The 20,794-nt window shown below is 36.5% G+C and overlaps 2 protein-coding genes across 2 annotated transcripts in view; one reads left to right on the plus strand and one right to left on the minus strand.

Moving 5' to 3' along the window:
- Positions 1-13,478, plus strand: part of LOC124642662 (ankyrin-2-like) — a 65,896-nt gene extending 52,418 nt beyond the window's left edge. The window contains exons 46-52 of the mRNA XM_047181249.1: positions 362-457; positions 1,410-7,029; positions 7,139-7,263; positions 8,020-8,177; positions 8,618-8,774; positions 8,965-9,070; positions 11,236-13,478. Of these exons, the coding sequence (XP_047037205.1) occupies positions 362-457; positions 1,410-7,029; positions 7,139-7,263; positions 8,020-8,177; positions 8,618-8,774; positions 8,965-9,070; positions 11,236-11,293 (6,320 nt within the window). The 3' untranslated portion in view covers positions 11,294-13,478. The remainder of the gene's footprint in view (positions 1-361; positions 458-1,409; positions 7,030-7,138; positions 7,264-8,019; positions 8,178-8,617; positions 8,775-8,964; positions 9,071-11,235) is intronic.
- A 73-nt stretch (positions 13,479-13,551) lies between these two features.
- Positions 13,552-20,794, minus strand: part of LOC124642696 — a 121,235-nt gene continuing 113,992 nt past the window's right edge. Inside the window, exons 6-20 of the mRNA XM_047181298.1 lie at positions 20,597-20,731; positions 20,154-20,416; positions 19,794-19,923; positions 19,339-19,485; positions 18,834-18,956; positions 18,130-18,278; positions 17,756-17,866; positions 17,434-17,552; positions 16,720-16,816; positions 16,541-16,604; positions 16,231-16,381; positions 15,965-16,015; positions 15,656-15,740; positions 14,969-15,043; positions 13,552-14,519 (exon numbers count right to left, since the gene is read on the minus strand). Coding sequence (XP_047037254.1) covers positions 14,487-14,519; positions 14,969-15,043; positions 15,656-15,740; positions 15,965-16,015; positions 16,231-16,381; positions 16,541-16,604; positions 16,720-16,816; positions 17,434-17,552; positions 17,756-17,866; positions 18,130-18,278; positions 18,834-18,956; positions 19,339-19,485; positions 19,794-19,923; positions 20,154-20,416; positions 20,597-20,731 — 1,733 coding nt within the window. The 3' untranslated portion in view covers positions 13,552-14,486. The remainder of the gene's footprint in view (positions 14,520-14,968; positions 15,044-15,655; positions 15,741-15,964; positions 16,016-16,230; positions 16,382-16,540; positions 16,605-16,719; positions 16,817-17,433; positions 17,553-17,755; positions 17,867-18,129; positions 18,279-18,833; positions 18,957-19,338; positions 19,486-19,793; positions 19,924-20,153; positions 20,417-20,596; positions 20,732-20,794) is intronic.

Consider the following 20,794-nt stretch of genomic DNA (forward strand, 5'->3'; position numbering starts at 1 on the left):
AGATCATACATGTCAATATTTATATCGCTATTATATCTTTTATAGAGTATACAATTTTGCACATACGTAACATGCAGTTTAATACAGAAAACATTATTTCTGAAAAATACACTTAACGTATCATGATTTCTGACAAGTTTCCAATAGGAGTGGCGTCGTAGTTAGTATTTGCTACAAATACACTAGAGACCAGCAATCACTAAGTCACGATCAACAACAGAAAACAATAGTATGCTAATAACACTTCATGACATATCATCAACACGAATGAATAAGCAGACTTTGTCACTACTAAAACATTAGTGAAGATTTAGCTACAAATTGTGCTAGAAGTAGGTGCTAACACGACCCTTGAATTTAGGCTCCGATTCGTCGTTCCTGGACGCTAGCCGTCAGTCACCAAGAGCTTCTTCAGCCGGAGACAGTGTCATCAGCGAAACAGAAGCTCATCAGAGTGGTCAGTAACTTGTATTTGAAACATCCTATTAAAAATCAACTGTAACTTTAAAATTTTGAGTATTATCAACAATCTTTAATATAAAGTCCCTTAAAATGGACTACGAGTAAATTATTGCAAGCTTATTGCAGTAATGTAGTGGCAAAGTAGAGTCATAGCGAAACTTTACTCTTAATTTATGTAGTAACAACCATTATAGACTGCCTTATTTGCCACACTCTTTATTTGTACGCCAATTATCGCATGTGTCGTGGTTAATTTTGTACACTAAGAACTTGACTTTGTTTCTAAAGACTTAGGAACGAAGCCAGTGAACGGGCAGCACTAAAGTAATAATAGAATGCACTGAGGCTGAGCAACATAACATAGATTTTAATGCGATCCCATCGAAAATAAAAGATAAAAGAAATGAATTAGTTCAGTTGCAAAAGTCACTTAAATGTATGCAAATATTCGTCAGCACAGTAAATTTTACTTTCTTTCTTGCGGAGCCCTTACGTTGCAATAGGTAAGTGGACCCACAAGCAACCGAAACATCACTTTATTTTATCATTGCTTCTTTACCCGAAGAACAACTTAATTTCTCGTTTGATTCGCAATTTTTCATCTATTTATCATTCACATTTGAGTAACGTTTCGCTTTGAATCTAAATCTTTATTTATTTTTACCATTTTATCATCTTGAGCTTCCATCGCTATTTTCTAAATATCTTCATCACATTGACATTAATCTGCAACATAAATACGCTTTTGGTGCTTCTGGAGCATAATAAAATGGTCACTGTTTTCAAAATTTTGAGCAAAGTGCACACTAACTTCAATGTACGCGAATAAACATTCGGAATAAATTCAAATAAATATCCACCACGTTTTTAATGTTCAGCACAGACGATTTTCTGTTCAAACCAAAAAATAAATGATTGCTAATTTATTTTGTATTTTTTCTTTGCAGAGGTACTGATGGAAGCGTCTAAGGCACTCACTGCCGCCGCCAGGCCCAAGTCTCCAACTAAACATGTAGCAGATAATATGACTTTTGTTAATGTCGATCAACCGACCATCACTAGTGGCGCTATAGAACTTGTTGATCGAACAATTGAGAAAAGCATAGATGTCATAGATCAAATTAAAAAAGAGCAACTTGCCGTTCAAATGGAAGAAATGCAGAAGTCCACGTCAAGTGACACGTTCTATAGCGAATCTAGAGTTGAAACTTCATCTTCGTCAGTACATAAATCATTTGAAGGTGGCGAATTGAAGTTCCAATCCATTGATCCCGAAGCTGTTATGTCTGACATGGTTGCCAAGTTTGGCACCAAAGATGAGTACAGCACAATTCTAACGCACAAGGAAACTGAAACACGAAAGATTTCTGGCCAAGAATTCTTTTCTGAAACGAAGCAAGTCTCATCTTCAGATGATGACTCGCTAGTTATTAAAACTGAAACAAAACATGAATTAAGAGGACAAGAACATGAAATGAAAGAGAAGACAGTCATTCGGAAGGAAGGAGACCAAACAGAAACATCACAAAAGAAATTAGAGAAAGCTCATGAAGCTACAGCAAAAAGATCGGACACTGAAACAAAGACTGTTAGAAGTACAGATGACGCAGACATAATAAAAGTTGAAAGAGAGTTTTCAGAACAAGGACTTTACACTGGGCGCCAAACCAAATCTGAAGAAAAGATGACTGCTATTAAAGATGAGACAATCAAGAAAAAACATGATGTTAAAATATCCGAACGTGATTTATATCATGAACAATGGGGAAAAGAATATTTCACGGAGCCAGGTGAATTAGAAAATATCGTTGAAGATGATGATAAGTCAAGAGTGGCTTTTGTTGATTCTACACTTAAGATTGTTGAGAAGGATGAAGTCGTATCTAGTGTAGAACTCTCTGAAAAGGGTAAGGTTGTAAGTTCAACAATAGAACACCATAAAGAAGAATCTGTAATAGAAAGCAAAGAGCATGATGATCTTAGCTCTGATGCTTCCCATGCACCGAGTTTTAAGAGTGAACCAACTGGCAAACGAGATTCTTCGGAGGGAAGCCCCAAAAGTAAATCGAAGTCATTTAAGAAAGACGATGAGACATATGAAGTGAACTTTATAAAGGAAATCAAAGTAACTACATCTCCAGTAAAGAGCACATTCAGCCGAACTGGAAGTCAAGACACGCATTCAGAATCAGAAGCCGCACCTGAATTACCTCATGACGATAGAACTGGAGACACGCCGAAAAAAGAGAAACTTTCTAAGTCTCCCATAAAGTTACCGCAACAACAAATTCAAGATCAAGTTTGGGAAGTTTCTTTACAAAAAGCTGATTCATTTGAGGTAGCTGATGAGATACCAAAACCCAAAATAACAACAAGTGTGGAAACGTCAAGTACCACCACAAAGAGTTCAGACAGTGACACTATTTTAGAGATCCGAACGGTTGTTGAAACAAGAACTGAAGTTACCAAAACATCCAAAACTGACATGTCCCCGATAACATTTGAGCTATCTGATGAGATAAGTACGACATCTAAAGACATTATGATAAAATCTGGTGAAAGCGTTGATACGGAATGTATGATAAAATCCTTAGAGTCACATGAGGGTGAAGTTTTACAGAAATCTATGGATTCTACTGTAAGTGCTGAAACCCTCCATGCGTCCGAATTTTCCACCGAAGCTGATTCGGCTTACTTAACAGGAACTGATCATAGACGAGAAGAAATCAAACTAGTAAAAGAAAAAAGCCTGGAAGACATTTGCAGTAGTGGATACGACACAGATCTCTCCTCTGCCGAGTTTCATGCAACGAAACTCGAGTCAGAAAGGGTGGATTACGATTCACTCATGTCTGCTCAACCACTAACCGACTTGTCAGTTTTGGAAAAAACTATAGATGAAGTCAAGCAGTCTCTTGAAGCAGCGCAAGGCGAAATTATTAGTGAGAAAAGTGATGGAAGCAGTAAATACAAACAGTCACCCTCAGAATTCCAGTTTAAACTCTTGATAAGTCCCGATAGACCTGAAGTAATAACTGAAGAACAGCATGACGATCATGATAAAACAATTGTTTCTAATGAAAAGGAACATAAGGTACTGGATAAAGTTGACAGCTCGTCACCTAAGGTAAGCTCGCAAGATGATACCACGACGTCTGATGAAGAAAAGGACACTGTTCATATCAAAGAATCGAGTCCACCATTAGACAGTGCTGATATTTCAATCAGATCAGACAGTGGTCCTCACTCTATTATTGAGACTGATAGTGAAATTATTCTTTACGACAGAGATAAGTCAATCAGTAGTCTCGAAGTTAAACTAAGGGAACAGAAACATATAAAATCTAAATTGGGCGTAGGTGATCGGCGCTCAGCATCTGAAGTAGAAGGGTGGTCTAGTTCAGGAGAAAGTCACTACCATAGCTTTGAACATTCAGAGAGCAGGCCACTATCCTCCGATATTGAAGTAATGATGACCGCTCAAAGTGGTACTGAATTCGAAACTGCCATGACTAGCCATGATGTTTCATCGCAATCCTTGAGGACGTCTAAGGATTATTTCACAGCAGGCAGTTCACTTGCTTCTCGAGATAGTATGAAGAGCTTAGATTCTGATGGATCTAGCCACGTAGCCAGTATTGATATTTCTGATGCTTCGGAAACTCTCGTACCTTCTGCTAATGAGTTAAAAGAAGAACTAATGGAAAGTAGTACGTATGTTGAACAATTTCTCCATGAAGCAGAAAAAGATCCGGAAAAGATTAAAGACGTAAGTGAAGAGGAAGGGTCAGCCGATGAGGAAGATGGTAAAGTTGATGTAATTGAACCTGTCGGTAAGATGAAGAGATCACACGAAATGAGATTCCAACCTAAAGATTTAATACCCGAACATTTTCCTACTGAAAGCGCTTCAGAGAGTGTAGATATTGATGAAGATTCTATGAAAGACAAAGATGGTTCTGATACCACCATTTCAAGTCAATTGAAAACAGACGAGATTTTATCATCGTCCATATCAAAGTTAGATATGCCATCATCTCAATCAGATTTAGACCTAATTGAAAGTAAAGAAGTAGTAACAAAGGTAACAACGCATTCACAGGAAGCTATACCATTCTCCGTTACTAAAATAGAAAAACCCCAGAGAGAATTTGTTGATGTGGAGAGTGAAATTATTCCCGTTGGATCTTCCGAGTACGAGGACATCGTGAGGCACGGAAGCATTACACCAGAACCTAAAAAAGTTTCGAAAGAAGATGTTACTATAACAAAGAAAACTGTTCACGAATCTGAAAGTGCACCGGGCGGAGAATTACATGAAGTAGTTGAGGAATGTCAAAAGAAAATAGTAAAAGAAGTCAGTGTTATTCCTTTCCCGAAAACAGAAATACCACCTAGTCAAAGGGAGTTTGTTGATATCGAAGATGATATTATACCAGTTGGATCCAAACAATATGAAGAAATTCTGAAATCGAACAGTGATTCATCTGTCCCTAAAACCAAAGTTGAAAAATCGGTTGCCAAAACACCAGATTCTCAGCTGGACAGCAAACAGACTTCAACGTCCAGCTTACAGACTCATGACCATCAATCCCTTCAGTCTACACCTCAAACTCCATTATCTGCTCCAAGTCAAAGTTCCCTTTCTACAGATAATGGTAGGGAATATGTCCTAGATGACATGTATGATATATCAGAAACCCCCGAGCTTAGATCAGATCTAGCCGATACTAGTAAATCAGAATTAGTTATAACGACTGAAGAGAAAACACTACATACTTACGAAAAAGAACAAGAGTCTCCCACTAGTGATGAATTTGAAATGGTCGATAAACCAAGTGAAATGGATGACTTTGTAGTGATTGAAGAAGTAGCTAAAGAAGCCCAGGAAACCGACACTGAAGGGAAAAGTGTACAAATAAAAATGCAGAAGTTTGAAAAACGGCATGACACAGAGATTGAAGAATACTTGTCTAAAACATCCAAAAAGCAGGATAGCACCAGCAGTGCATCAGGGTCTTTATCTGATGAAGAACTATTACAATATGAATTAGAACAAAAGAAACTACAGGCTCAAGAATTAGCAGAAATAGAGGCTGGAAGGCGATGGATACAAATGCAATTCGAAGGTGATCCCAGATATGACTACGAAAGAGTACCTTTAGAAGATATCAAGGAAGAGGAAATGACTGATTTCGATGCCAGCAGAATTGGCAGTTTGACTTCCCAAAAAGAGTCAATAGGTAGTTACGGTAGTTTTAGAAATTCGTATGGAAGCCTATCTGAATCTGAGATGGCATCTCGAATAAGGTTTAGGGTAAGAGGCGATAATGATGATATTTCTATCAGTTCATTGCAAGAGTTTGAAAATCTAGAGAGAGCGTTAATGGAGCAATACCAGCAACATTCTTCATCTTCTCAAGAATCTCTCAACGGTTCTTTGCCAAGACGCTACATTCTTAGTAGGAGTCAAGGTGATGATATTTCAGTGTCAAGCTTGAAAGAATTCGAAGGCCTAGAATCAGCTTGTTTAGAAGCATTGAGGGCTGAAATACTTGCAAAACAAAAAGAGGCACTCCTAATGGCCGATCCAAAAGAAGTAAGTGGTAGTTTCTTGGAACGAGAGAAGCGATCGTATAGCGGAAGTTCGGAAAGTAGTCCTCCACAGAAAGGTGGTAGTCCTAGCCAAAAAAGTGGTAGTCCTTCTCAAAAAGGTGGAAGTCCTTCGCAAAAGATAGGTAGCTATGGAAGCCCAACACAAAAGGTTCTTACTGAATCTGCTAGTATAAGGAAACTGATTGATCAACAAATGGCTATTGAACAAAAATTACAGCAACAGATTACACCAAAAGTAATTACCGTCAAGAAATTCGATGATAGAGGAGCGTTCTTTGTCCCTGAACCCGAACCTGGCACATCAGAACAAGAAGGTGAGACTTCAGGAGAAGTTACAGAAGAGTGCAAGAAATCTTCATCTTTTGTATGCGCCGCAGCACCCAGTGACGGCTCTGCTGAATCAATACCAGGAGATTGCGAAGAAATGATGAAATTATTAGATCAAGAAGAGAAAACAAAAGAAAGTCAGGCGGTCACTAGAACATTCACAGACGGTGGTGTAATAGAAGTTGTTAGAACAACAACAGTTATTCAACAGCGATTTGTAGATGGAAAGAAAGTATCTGAAACTGTGTCTAGCACTGACGGTGAAGGTGCTGTTGACATACCCTCCAGACAAAGGGCTCTAGAAGAAAGTGCCATGTCTTATGGGTCAGAAATGTCCTCATCTATAACATCTCAGCCTTCAGAGATGGACAGTTTAATGACAGTGCTAGAAAGGCATACAGATGGGGAAGTGGTGACTGTAACTCATCAAACAATAACGTTGGAAAAGCCTGAGGATATTGAGTTCTCGAGGGAGGGAAGTCTAGTGCGTGAGCTGTCGCCCTCCTCTGGGAGATCGGTGGCTCACAGCGTAATCTCGTTCTCCGGTAAACAATTTACAGATCCCGCTAGTGGCTCGTGGAGCGGCCAAGATGAGGAGTTGAGCTCTTCTGGCAGTTTTAGCAGGTTCGTTTGTTTATTTACTTCGAAATTCAAATAATTAAACATAATCCTTATTCCAAGTAAATTCTATTTTGAAAGCGTCAGATCTACATTCCATGACTGTTTCTATCAGGGGCGCCCGCGCAGACCTGATGCTAGGCAGCACAGACAGCCTAGAGGCGACCAGTTCCAACGCCACGCGCGCCACCTACAACTATGAAGTCGACACGCCAATGACTGGCAGTCTCACTTCTGGAGGTGAGTGTGACGATTTGAATTTTAGTAATTTTCGTCATGTCCGAGATTCAGGGAAAGACTGTATTTTTGGAATTTTAATTTAATAGGCTGATAAAAAACTCATTCTCATTTTAATACCTGTTCATTGTTTGAATTGCACCCTACAACTGTGTATATCGGATGCATTTCTATATAATCGATAACATTTCTACATTGTATTTAGTAGAAATGAAATCTAGGTATTAAGGTAGTTGAATCTCGGACAATTTTATTACTAATATTATAAAACTATTTTTACTTTTATTACCTTCTTATCATGTCTTCTCCATTGGCTTCCAACTTATTTCTTACCTATAAGTGCCAAATATTTATCTATCCCAAAAAAACATTATTATCATTAGGCTTACATAAATCAAGATTATTTAATATTTCTGTATATTTACTTTTCCTTTATTTTACTAACAGCATGAGCTACCATATTCTATAATCATCTCTTTGTATTTTACAGAAAAGCTTTCCCCTCATCCCCGCTTTTATCTTTGAATCTTATCAAAATAAAATTAACTATCTCAAAAATGTTTCAAAAAATCTCGGCACTACCAAAATTTTAATGCCAAATTTTCCATCTACAAAATCGAAACTCGAAAATTTGGCATTTGTCATCGAACCTAGAAGTCTTGTGAAAACATTTTTGAGACACTTAAGTTTTTTGGAATTATTTTTTATTTATACATGTTGCTACCCCGCCAAGCTTGATACTAATCAGAAAGATAACAGCGGTGCCCCCTCCAGGGTCAAATACCATGGTATCATCCCTGGACACGTTGGATCCCATCACGGCTGTCCAGATGGAGAGCCTAGAGCACCAATCCACTAGTGAACATTATTCTCATGATTATGAAGTACAGGAGCCAGATTCTGACACTGAACGATTGGTAAGTTAAAACATATCAATTTATTTATAAGAAAAGACTGAAGAATTGGCTAGTTTTTTGTTTTTAAGAAAATTTTTGTGTGGGTATTGGTTTCTTTTTTCAGTTTTAGGTGGTTGTACCTAAGGGTAGGCCACAAAGAAATTTATTATGTAAAATGTCACACAACTACTTTTCTGCCTACCTGTTCTCTGATGCATGCTTTTAACAGCCTCAGAACCGAAACTTTTGTTTTGTTAGAATCACTGAAGTACTGAATTTGACAAAAATCATATAGAAGTTGAAAATACCTGTTTTAAAACAGAAAATTAGATCTCACTCATTGCAAATTCCACTCAATTTTAAAAACCGACTTCATCGTCACGATCATTCACAACATCCTCTCAATCACCTAAATTGTTCATAATTTCATCAGCTCACTATAGGTTTCTATTGATTTCCAGGAGTTAGACAGCCGGACTCCTAGGGCTAAGGAACGTACGATCATGTTTGACAGTACCGACACACTCAGTGCTGTCAGTGGTGACGGTTCTGTCAAGGAAGCTGCTGTGGAAACACCAGCACCAACTTTCTATATCGGAGACACTCCTATTATGAGAGGTATGTCTTTCATCATGAATTTTCATGCTAGAGTTAATATTACTTGTTATTGCATTAAAGACAGATGGACGAAAAACCAGGAAGGGAAGGAAACAAAACAAATAATAGCACAATAACATTTTACGCATTCCAAAATAAAGCTACTATACTATTTCCTGTATTCTTTGTCCTGAGTCGTTATTCTTTCTAGGAGAACGAAGAGAAGACGAAGACGGTCAACCAGCCCTTTCTGGAAGTGCTCCAGCATCATTACCAACTGCTACACAACCATCACCGCCCATTCCTGCTCAAAGAAGGTAATACTGTCAACAAATTCTTAAATTACTTCTTCTGCCTATATCAAAGCATTTCTTGCTTTCATATTTTGATTTAATTTCTTTCTAACTTCTGCCATATTTTATTTCCAAATCAAGCCTCTATTTATCATCATTTACGCAGAATTATTCTTCTTTGTCATTTCATACTTTATTATTGAAAGCTTCTTCTTTTACTTTATCATATTCTATACGATTTTTGCTTCTAACTTTATTGTTTAATAAGACATAAATATACCTACTTAATGTAACAATATTGTCATTGCAGCTGCTATTGTTTAAGTCACTCTCAAGATAGTCTCGAAAGAAGGAAATAGGTACACTATTTTCCTATTGTATTGCTTCTTATTTTCATTTGCTTTTTCACAGTTAAACATCACATTTATGACCATAGTATTATGGTTTGTTTTGCTTCATTCTACAATTCATTTGATATGATTTTTCAGTGTGCCATTGCTGTATTATTAGGTACATGTGTGGCATGTAGTGGAGGGTGAATTAATTCAGAAATGTTGAAGATAGTAGCAGATTATGAAGAATATATAAAAAAAATATGTTTTGTACAGTGGCGTAGCTTGCCTTGTCGGGGCCCCGTATAAAAAATTGTTTGGAGGCCCTTATATGGCACTTTTTTTATAACCTCTTCCCTTTTCTGTTAACTTTTTCTTTTCTCAGCGCCGCTGGGATAATCTATTTTCCTTTCACTCATTTAATGCACATTTATATAAAGCGCGTAAATAAACAGTGCACTGCACTCCGTGCGGTGGCGGCGTAGCATCGGGTGGCACCCGCGGCGGACTAACTATTGAGCACCCAATAATCATGGATTAAAATTGTAAATAAAAGTACTTAAAAATCGTGTAGAAATCATTCGTGGTGGTTTTTGCTAGGTTTAATTTAACGTAAAGAAACCGGAAACGGGTCATTGCAAACTTATAAAGAGCTATTTTTGAAATTTGGGATATAAAAAACCCAAACATGTTTTATAAAAACCGGCCAAGTGCGAGTCGGACTCGCGCATGAAGGGTTCCGTAGGTACCATTATTTATAAAACGGACAAAAAAATCATGCTTGTTGTATGGGAGCCCCCCAAAATATTTATTTAATTCTAGTTTTCAGTATTTGTTGTTATAGCGGCAACAGAAATACATCATCTGTGAAAATATCAGCTCTCTAACTATACCCTAAAAATCAGTGTGAAATTTTTAAGTTTTGAGAAAAAAATAATTTAATAAAATATTCCATAAATAGTCCCATGAACGATGTTTTCGTAACAGCGCCTAAACAATCTTTAAAGCATTTTTTTCATATGAAGGTGTGAAAAAAAGAAATTAGAGAGTATGCCATATTATTTTTAACATTTTTATCTTTTTTTTGAGATTCGTCACATTGTAATAGGACGTGGGGCAATTTTGTATGGATTGCGATCCGTCTTCTTTGAATAGCATGCAGTGACTGGTAGTGAACCTAGGCTTTGCAGATTAGAATGGCACCCTCAGTGACTTGTCCCTTCTGCCCGTGCCATCCTGGTCGTGCAGTTATGTGTCGACCGAGATGGCACCCCCCGAGACTTGGTACCAGTGGTGGACCGCCCTCTCCCCCCCCTTATGCTGCTACTAACTCCGTGGTTTAATATCCAATGTAAAGTACAACAACGTACACGTAAATCGCGATATCGATGAAGGATTCCCCGCTGAGTTGAAGATGAAGTAAGTAAAACGGGGAAGTCCCGCAGCCCGCCATAACGATGTAGAGTGTTGTTAACTTTTGAACGCACGCTTAAGGCGGAAAAAAAAAGAATTGCTTTTCAGAATTTTGATATTTGTAAAATAAAATAAATTAGGAAGTTTTTATTTTTTGTCCTTACACAGTTTTGGGGCCCCCGTGGTCCGGGGGCCCCGTATAATTGATACGGCAGATACGGCGGTAGCTACGCCCCTGGTTTTGTAGAAGCTAGGTATTAGTTGTATTTTATATTGTCATCACCATTTAAAAACTTTGTACAAGCTGTTGCACTGAATTCAAATAATTGAAACAATAATTTGTAGATTGGACGTAGAAAACTCAATGTCTACTAGTATCTTCTTCATTTCATCATCTATCGAATATTTTACCAAAAAAATATTAAATTTACTTTTTAATTTCAGATCATTATCAATGCTCGCGAAATCTCCTCCATCCAGCCTTGAAGACACTAAGAAATAAACGTTAACCTTGATTAGGATGACACTTTAATGTGTCTAGATGTTCACGCATAACACTTTTATTTCCTTTCAAGTTCCTAGCATTTTGTAAGCTCTTACTAACTCCTGCTTAGGCAACAATGCACCAAACGCTCAGAATTTTATTAACAGAACTTAGACTCCTTTTATTAGTTTTTCGATGTCCAGTTTCTTTTGAAACTTTAATGGTTTTAAATTACCTATATATAATGAAACCTATATCAATGATTACGAGGACCCAACTATTAAAAAGTCTGATAGACTTTGATTCCTATTCATTAAATGTGACAAATATCACCGACTGAGACTTGAAACTTTTATTGGTACAAGATAATGATAAATCATTATTAAGGACTTGTGAGCTTTAAGCTCAAATGACCCCATAAGTAAGACAAACGATGAAAACCAAGAATTGACGAAACCCTATACTGATAATACTCGGAAGTTTAAAAAAGATTTGACGTATTTTAATTACAAACTTATTGTACTCAAACTTTTCAAAGTAGACAAATATTTGACTCTGTACAAAGCGTCTGATGTGATATCTCCTAACTAAACTGACTTGTAGCACTCGCAATAAGTCCCGTCTGAGTAGTTGACTTCTAACAAAACAACATCGGTACATATGGCAAATATTTGACCAAGCATTGGCCATATTTACCGAACATTTTGGATACTATTTTGGTACTCAACTTTTGTACTAAAGCGTCGGCGACGACACGGTCCATCTTATTTGACCTATAAACCAATAGCTTAGCCTTAGACATCAATATGCTTACTCATGATGTTTAATGTAGAAGTATTACATATTTTATAAGTAAACTAAGTAGGTATCTGAGGAAGGATTTTGATAACGCATTGATTGGGAATTCCGTTCACGTGAAAATAGGCAAACTATAGGATCTACATATTCGATTCTTGCACAATTTCTTACGTAAGTAGATAGATAGAGATACAATATAGGCTAAGATTGCTGACTCTGCGGCCAACTGAATTTATTTAACTAGAGCGGCTGACATGCGATAGGAAGCAACCTGAATGAAAAAAGTTTTGTCGATTTTGTATTTTCATATTTACCTCGTAGGAGAACCTATTATAAATTAATAATGATCTCTTCATTTTCTAGTCACATTATAGTTTTTAAGCAATGATTTTATTAATTTTAGGGTTTCAAATCTTAATATTCTTATTTAAATCTAGTCCTTTGATTACATTGTTTGATCTTTTATTTATTCATAGATAGTTATTTTAAGATAATCTTCAGTTTGTTGTTATTGTTATTTCCATATAATTTATTAGACTAAGATTTGTATTGTATGTAATTAAGATTTGTATATCGATTAATATGAAAACATATTGGTAATCAAATGTAGTATAGAGTCGTAATCATTTGTCGTAAATGTATAAAGACGGTCGTAATTATCACGTGTGTTTTTATATTAATTAAGCGTTTATACATTTCAGTTGGTCGTAGATAAAATTACTTCAAAGTTAGAGAAATTTAACGGGGCTTGCTCACTTCCAAAATTTTATTATTATGGATTACGTAAGAACTATGATTTATAATTGTGATGGTAATGCTAGGTTTTTGACCTGAAGTAACATGTTTTGTATGAAGTTTAGCGGCAGGATAGCGTTTTTCATCGACAATACGACACTGTTATATTGAATAGGTACTACATTAGAGAAATGGTGTCGTGTAATCAGTTGTCGTAATGTTAACCGATTGTCGTATGGTGTTTGAAGGTTAAAAGTCTTAATTGATAGAGTATTTAATCTAGAACTATCGTCGATAGACATGTTATGGGATGAGACTGAGAAGAAAAAGTTAGAACCGAAGTGCTTAGCTAAATACACTGCGAAGCTGATTCAAAGCAATTGATTTTCATATCAGCTCTGAAGGTCCCTTTTATGATTAGTCGTAAGGGTTCGCTTAATGTAACTATTTATAAAAAAATAGTTATTTTTTTTTTAAGTCTGTGTGCTTAAGATGTCGATATTAAGAATTTTAAGCTAGTCTACAGTTGCTATGCTACATATATTAAGTTTAAAAAAAAGAATTAAGTTGCAATGTTCAATTGTTTCACGTTGTATTTGTAATATTGCTGAATATTCTATCGATTAAATAATTATTGAATATTAAATAAAAACGCTATGTCTCATATTTATATGCTGTGTTTTATTTATATATCTACCTTTCTTACCAGATGACTGCAATAGTTTAAGCAATGAAACACCATCTTTTTATAACTATAGTTTATTAACAAAAATATAAAAAAACCTAAACAAAAAGATACAAACCATTAACTACAGTGTGATATGAGTATCCACATTAGTTTTATACAAATTAATCTTTTTTTAATAATTGCCATGCTTTCTTTGCTCTAACATAAACACGAAATTTTGGATATTTGTTCCTCTTTTACGCAAAACTACTGAATGAATTTTGATGAAACTTGGCAGTAACGCATCTTATACGCGTATCATAATATCAGGCTACTCTTTATTAATGTAACATCGTGTTTTAATCAAAACTTTGATAAATACATAGATATAGGCTTCAAACATCGCATCTGGTACAATATACCTACCATTGATAAAATCTATTAAGAAAACATGGAGTTATTTTCTAAAACGACAAATATACAACACAATTTCTTCCAACAAGTGAAAATTCTTCAAATAAGAAATCGCTTTTTCCTACATAATTAAGTCTACGAATATTACTTGATTTCTCATTCAAATTATTTTCACTCCTTACAAACTAAAAATGCTTATATTTACTATGGCATTTTTTAAATAATTTCATTTAGTTTCGTTGGATACAGGTGAAATAACAATTATAGAAATTGAAATATAAGCAATTCAACAATTATTTAAATAGAATAAATAAGTTAAAATAAATTAGATAAGTCTTTACTTTGGTGGTAAAAAATATATGCCTCATGGATATTTTGTCGCCCTCCTTATAGCGATCTATTTAGCAAATTCTTTTATTTCATCAATTGAAGAAATAATACGAAAAGTATATTAAATTTTCGATCAATAAAAAATTTGCATCATTTTTAATAGTAGGTATTATGGTCGAAAATCGTTTGCTCATGAAAAGGGTAGACTATTTAATGCTGTTAGCACAAAGTAATTCTCGTTAAAATAATATGACTGGATCCAGATGTTCACAGGGAGTCGAATTCTGACACGTCACTAGTCTGAAAGGAAAACAGAAAAACATCATTTCGTAAAAAATGCTAGCTAGACAGATGTTTATTTTTACCGACAACATACTCAATACTCAATGACTTTATTGCATACTATAATGTGTACAGGCTGGTGGGTAAAATTAAAAAAAACAATTATGGACCCTGTCGGGCACAGCAAACATAAACGGACCTTTTTCTTAAAAAAACTGTTTACTCAATTTTATGAATTTCAAGAAAACTTATGTTTGTGTTGTCGGCGAACTTTTTTTTAAATATTATGTAAGAAAACCTTAACGCTTTTGACGAGAAAAAGGCTGGAAAGAGTGTAATTGGTCAAAACATTAGAGAAATAAAGCTTGGGTGCAAGGGGAACTCTTAGGTATAAGTACCTTAGTCCATGAGGAAACAAAAAAAAACTACAAAACAAGTGAACTACAAGAACAGTGCAGGATACCCACTAGGTCAGGTTTGTACAGGTGCACGTGCGGCAGCAGGAACGTGGAGCCCAGGTCGCGCTCAGCCATCGTGTGCTCCTGTCAGTGCAGAGGAAATGTGCTTCAGTTGTGTATTTATTTATAGATATAGATATATGTACCTATATAGGCAGTAGCATGAGAAACTTAAGGGGAAGTACTTAATTGTAAAGTATATATAATTTAGAATATAGTAGGACAATATAGTAGGGTAGGGTACTAAAGCAGAGTCTCTGGCTTTTTTGTAGCAATATTAAAAAAAGGAAAATGGGTTTGGAAATTATTTGCAAGGCATTGCAAGGAATTGAATTTATACAAATATCGATCTCTATTAATCTAAGACACAGGCTGTTATATAAGCTATAAACTATGTACAAAGGATAAGTGCGGATCAGGAATAAGTAACCAACATCAAAATAAACCTTCTTAACTGAATTGATTTCTAAATAAATAATGATGTGATGATGATGATGTCCTCCTAGCCGATTATCGGCTACGGCGGCTGTTCTCATGTAAGGAGATTAGCCAACTACGCAGGACATATTATAGTGCACGAGCATTTGCGCAGACACAGGTGCACTCACTATTCCTTAACTCTCATAGCCCGATGGGACGGTAATCCGACACGACCGGAGAGAGATCAGGGATCAGGAGAGATAAATAATGATGTACCTGATGTGTAAGACGCGTGGAAGAAGCCGCCCTACCCGTGCTAGCTGGTAAAGTTCCACCTACTGATCTGGCCTCTGATAAAGTCCTGGAAGAAAATAACAATATAAAGAAAAGAAAATAACATAATGATGTATCAATTTTTAGCAATAATTATCTTGAGAACATCGATCTGAGTTTTATCGGGCGCAGTCGTGCCATCTACATTGTGAATATCGCAGCTGTGTTGGTTAACGCGTTATAAGATAGGTGTCGCTGAATCGTAAAATTATAACTCTTCTGTGCAGTAGGATAAAAAGGCTGGCAACTTACAATTCACCCAGTCTTCTTTCAGCATCAGTCCATTCTGATAACTCTTCTTGGCTGAAAAACCATACGTTTCTTTCATTATCAAGCTTTCTTCTTAAAAATACATCTATCTTTTTAAGAGATTTGGCTGGACATTGGTGTTAGCAGAAGCTAGTACAAAATAAAAAAATGCATCTCTTTGTCGTGTGAGATTCCATAATATTGATACCGATGAAGAGCGGTAAATAGCGAATCATTTTATCTAACCTTTTAAGTAAAATAATGTTTACCTGTAAGACTTCCTAAGCGTATCAAATCTCGCTAGCTCTGCCTCCAGGTCTCCCTTAGTGACTGAGGACATGTCGTCCCTGTCTTCTTTCATGGCAGCCTCATCAGGTCTGATGGTAGTTGATACCTTGAAACCTGCTGATACTAACGCTCCTGAAATACGAAAAAAAAAATTACTATTAATACCTATTTATTTCTCTTATAGGTTATCGTGTGCCATTATGTATTGGGTCACATTTTTTTAGTATTTGATTGAAGGCTCATCCATCCGCCATGAGCATTTATTATGTTTTTGATAAGAACAATAAGTACCTTGTTTGTTATGTCTATCTTTATTCGCGCTGTACGAAGATTCCAAACTGTGCTTCCTCCTCATCTGTAACAATTAATTTCATGTAAAACCCTGGTACTCAGCTGCATCTAGTTGAACTGGAAGCCGACTCCAACATGGTTGGGAAACGACTCGGGAGATGATGAATGAATTTCTTTACCTCATCATTGGTGTTCGTTGCTCCAGATTCCAGGTAGCTGATGAGTTTGGCTTCATTACTCAACTCTAAACTTCTCTTCCTGGCAATGTTTTCACGGCTGTGAAAAGAGATAAAAAATCATATAAAGATGGTTCACCCAGCATCTTCGGTTGTTTGACTTTGAATTCATGATTGATTTCATATAAATGAAAAAAGTAAAGATAAAAGATAAAAAGATAAAAGATATTTTATTTGTAAAACATGAGTATACAAGGTGTTAAAGGTATAATAAATAAGAATCATCATGTTTTGCCGTTATTAAACAGCGTACAAATATGATTGTAATGATGCAATTATAATCGATAAAGAAAAAATGTCATAATATTAGGTGTTTAGGAAGTCTGTCAAGCTATAGTAGCTCCTCTCAATTAGATATTTTTTCAAATGTATTTTAAATAGTTTTAAATTCAAAGTTTTTATTTCTTTTGGTATTTTATTATAGATAACTGGGGCCAAACATAGAATGCTATTGTGCATTAGTGTTGTGTTTGATCGAACTACACATAGTTTAGTGTTATGTTGTTTTAATAATATTTAATTTAGATTGGAAGATAGGTGGAAAAGACTGTGATACTGAGCAATGATAACGTCATCAATAATTCTTATTAGGGCAAAAAGACCCGCAGTCTCTTCTTTCTCCATTCGATATGCTATCCCATTGATTTCAAATTATACCTGTCTCCATGATGTGGATGCAGCCTCGCCCTGGGTATCATGACGGCAGGCGCGGGGGGCGGGGGAGGATCGTGCGCGGGGGGGTCTGACATCACGTTCTTCTTGCTTGTTGATGGCCTCTGGAATGTTTTAGAAAAATAATAAGTGCTTTAGTAAATAAGTTATCAAGTAAATAAGTTAATATCCATTGTGAAATACATAGTAAATTGAAGCTCTAAATAATTTTGAAACCTTTTGGTTATAAACTGTATTTATTGCTATCCTTATTCACGATATTTTTTCTTGTCTCATAAAATAAGTATCAATTATCAAATTGTCTTACTTTAGCAGGTATATAAGGCAGCGACGCATTCTGTATACTAGAATTGTCACCCGACTCCCCTCGTTCGCTGATGAGAGCTCTCCTGTCAGCTCTCTGCTTTGGCATAGCACCCTGAAATTAAACCGTTGATTAATTAGCAGGTTTAAAATGGCAACTGGATTGGGAAGTCCAGAACATTTTTAATCACCTTTGAAGGCAACCTATTGATTATAAAATAGTGCTTGACGCAGGTTTTCAACTGGTTTTAGGAGTAGATGGTGTGTGAATTTATTATAGTTGTAGCTAAGTAAAGATTTGTTAAGTAAAGATCATCAAAGTGATCCTTGAAATGAGTACTTAAAATCTACCAGTGCACTAAGATTCTAAGTGCATACCTGATGCAAGCTAGGCATGCTCTGTATGCAGGCGACGATGGAGCGCTGCGGGCGCTCCCGGCGCGCGCGCCGCGAGCACGCCAGCACCGCGCATACCGCTAGCACGACCGTCAGAAGCGCGCCACACACCACCAGAGATATTAGTACCACTGGAAGAAAATGTCAAGGAGGTATAAGAATATGTACATATTCTTTTCTACTTTCATACATCAACATCACACATTTGAGTATGAAGTTGTAAGGAGAGAAGACCACACAGTTTTCAACTAATATACTGTAATAACGAACTTATTGATTGTCTTTATTTCTTTAAGTGGATGAAAGGAAAAATGTCATTAACTGACACGATATAAGAAACTACAGTCCTGTTCAACATTATGCCAGGCAGCCAGTGCCGAACGCTGGTTAGAACATTATTATTTTACCCCCGCACTCAGAGACATTTAATGATTACTTAAGTCAGATTCTCATAGAAATTCTGCACTAATTAATGGCTTAAGTTACCATTAAATGTCTCTGAGTATGTCCATTAGTTGTTTATGCTCTCAGAATGGATAATGAATACAAGTCTATATGGTTTTGCTGAATAGCTTTATAAAAGATGACATTTTAGCATAAAATATCCAACTATCTTTAAAGTTTACAATCAGAACAGATTCAAGTAACAAACCAACATCAGATCGTAATAGAGATACTAGGCTCACCTTTAAGATTGATCTGGCAGGAGCTGCCGGCGTACCATTGGAAGCATTCACACAGCACTCGCCTGTCGTCTCGAGAGTAACACGCTCCGTGGTAGTTGCATCTCTCACAACCAACAGGCTCAGCTGTAATGTAATAGATAAGAAGACTTTGAATCCTGAGAACTTTGATGGTTTTACTTTATATAAAGATATTTGTTATAGCTCTTCTAAGCAGAAATTACGCTTACCACTGCCTCATACAAGCTTTATAATATGAATGCAGAATGAGATAATGGGACCTGTCATTTCAGCTTAGACGAGCTCTCCAAATTCTTTGCAAGCATGTCAGAATGACCAAGCATGATCAATGATCGTAGTCTACCTCTATCTAACAAACAAGAAGGACCTCATACATATGCATAGGATGGTGTTTGACTTTCCGGATACGAAGACTTAAAAGTCATGATATAGAATGGGCCATAAGGCTTCTTGCCTTGTATATTTCAATCACCCCTCAGCTACTCACCAGAACAGATCCTGCCAGGATACAGGGCGTTGACACTGAGGTCAGCAAAGCCTTCAAGACAGCTGCAAGTATAGGTGCCGCGAAGATTGAAGCACTGCGCATGCTCGGAACAATCGTGGAACTGACCGCTCACACACTCGTCGAAATCTGAAAGAAATGTAGTTGAAGGTACTTCAAGCCTGTCAAAATTAGACCGTAATATTAAAATGAAAGAATCCAAGTTCTGATCATCAAAATACTCATATTATTACTTTATTTTTTGCTATTCAGGGACGCGATCGATCACTGAATGAATTCCCTACCCTAATTTGCGTTTTCAATATAAGCGTTTGTCCATTTTTGAACGTGGATCTTATATATAAGTTCCTATTTCCCAAGTGAAGTTCAAAGACGAAACATAAGGGGTATTTTTAGATTATGATGCGATACTGAAAAATAAATCATGAAGGTCTTACCGCTGACATCCAACCGGTCCATGAGCTCACTGGCTGCGTGCACCTCTGTTCCTCCCAGGCTGTAGTTATTGTTCCTCAAGTATTTCTCTATAACCTCCTTGAGCCGGCTCTCGTGAGCGTTGTCTGAGAGCTGAAATGTAGGAGTTTTGAGAGCAATCATGTTTTTGGACTGAAACTTACTTCTTCAGGGCCATTCTAATCCTTTTGGATCCGATTAAGAAAGTACATGAAGGAGTACATAAAGAAGGTACACAGGAAGGGTACACAGGGAAGGTACATAGGAGGAGTATAGAAGGGAGTATATAGAAAGATAACATTTAAAATAAAAAACCATGCATTTTCTATATTGGTTACCATTACCTGCACATAGAAATCATTCATGACACCCTGATACAGGTCTCCTCCTGTACTCTTCAATTCCACTGGATGGAAACCAGTGATATGTACTCCATGGTACACATCTCTCAGGTCTGACTGCATGATCATCCTGTTGATACCTTCATGAGTAGCCACTGCCAACTCCTGGTACTCCTTAGTAGCATTATCTGACAGATTCTGGTGGAATTCCAGACGCTCATTGCCCTTGGAGCCCAGAGCCAGCTTGACTGAGTAAGTATAGGTTGCTGTAAATGGACAAAATAATTCGTCTTTGAAACTTGAACAGTTCTATATGTAGAGTACTTATGTACTACATGATATGGTATACTGATAGTTAAGGACAGCAACAATTGTGACTCTGAATTTTTGATGATTTTAAGTTTTGAAAACTCAGTACTACGTTATATCTTTTTGTAAATACTTACGTTTACAAGGTCTGTCAGGGAACATCCGAGCAAAGCCAGGTCTGCAAACACATTTCATGATTCCATCTATCCTCTGGCAACGCTCGTTTCTGGAAGCTTTGCAATCCGGTTGGCATTCCTTTCCATATGCTACACCTATAAATTAAAAATTCTATTAGTGAATTAATCAATTTTGATAATGCTTAGTCACTTAGTAAA

Source organism: Helicoverpa zea, chromosome 25 (assembly GCF_022581195.2).
Source record: "Helicoverpa zea isolate HzStark_Cry1AcR chromosome 25, ilHelZeax1.1, whole genome shotgun sequence".
Classification (NCBI taxonomy): Eukaryota; Metazoa; Arthropoda; class Insecta; order Lepidoptera; family Noctuidae; genus Helicoverpa; species Helicoverpa zea.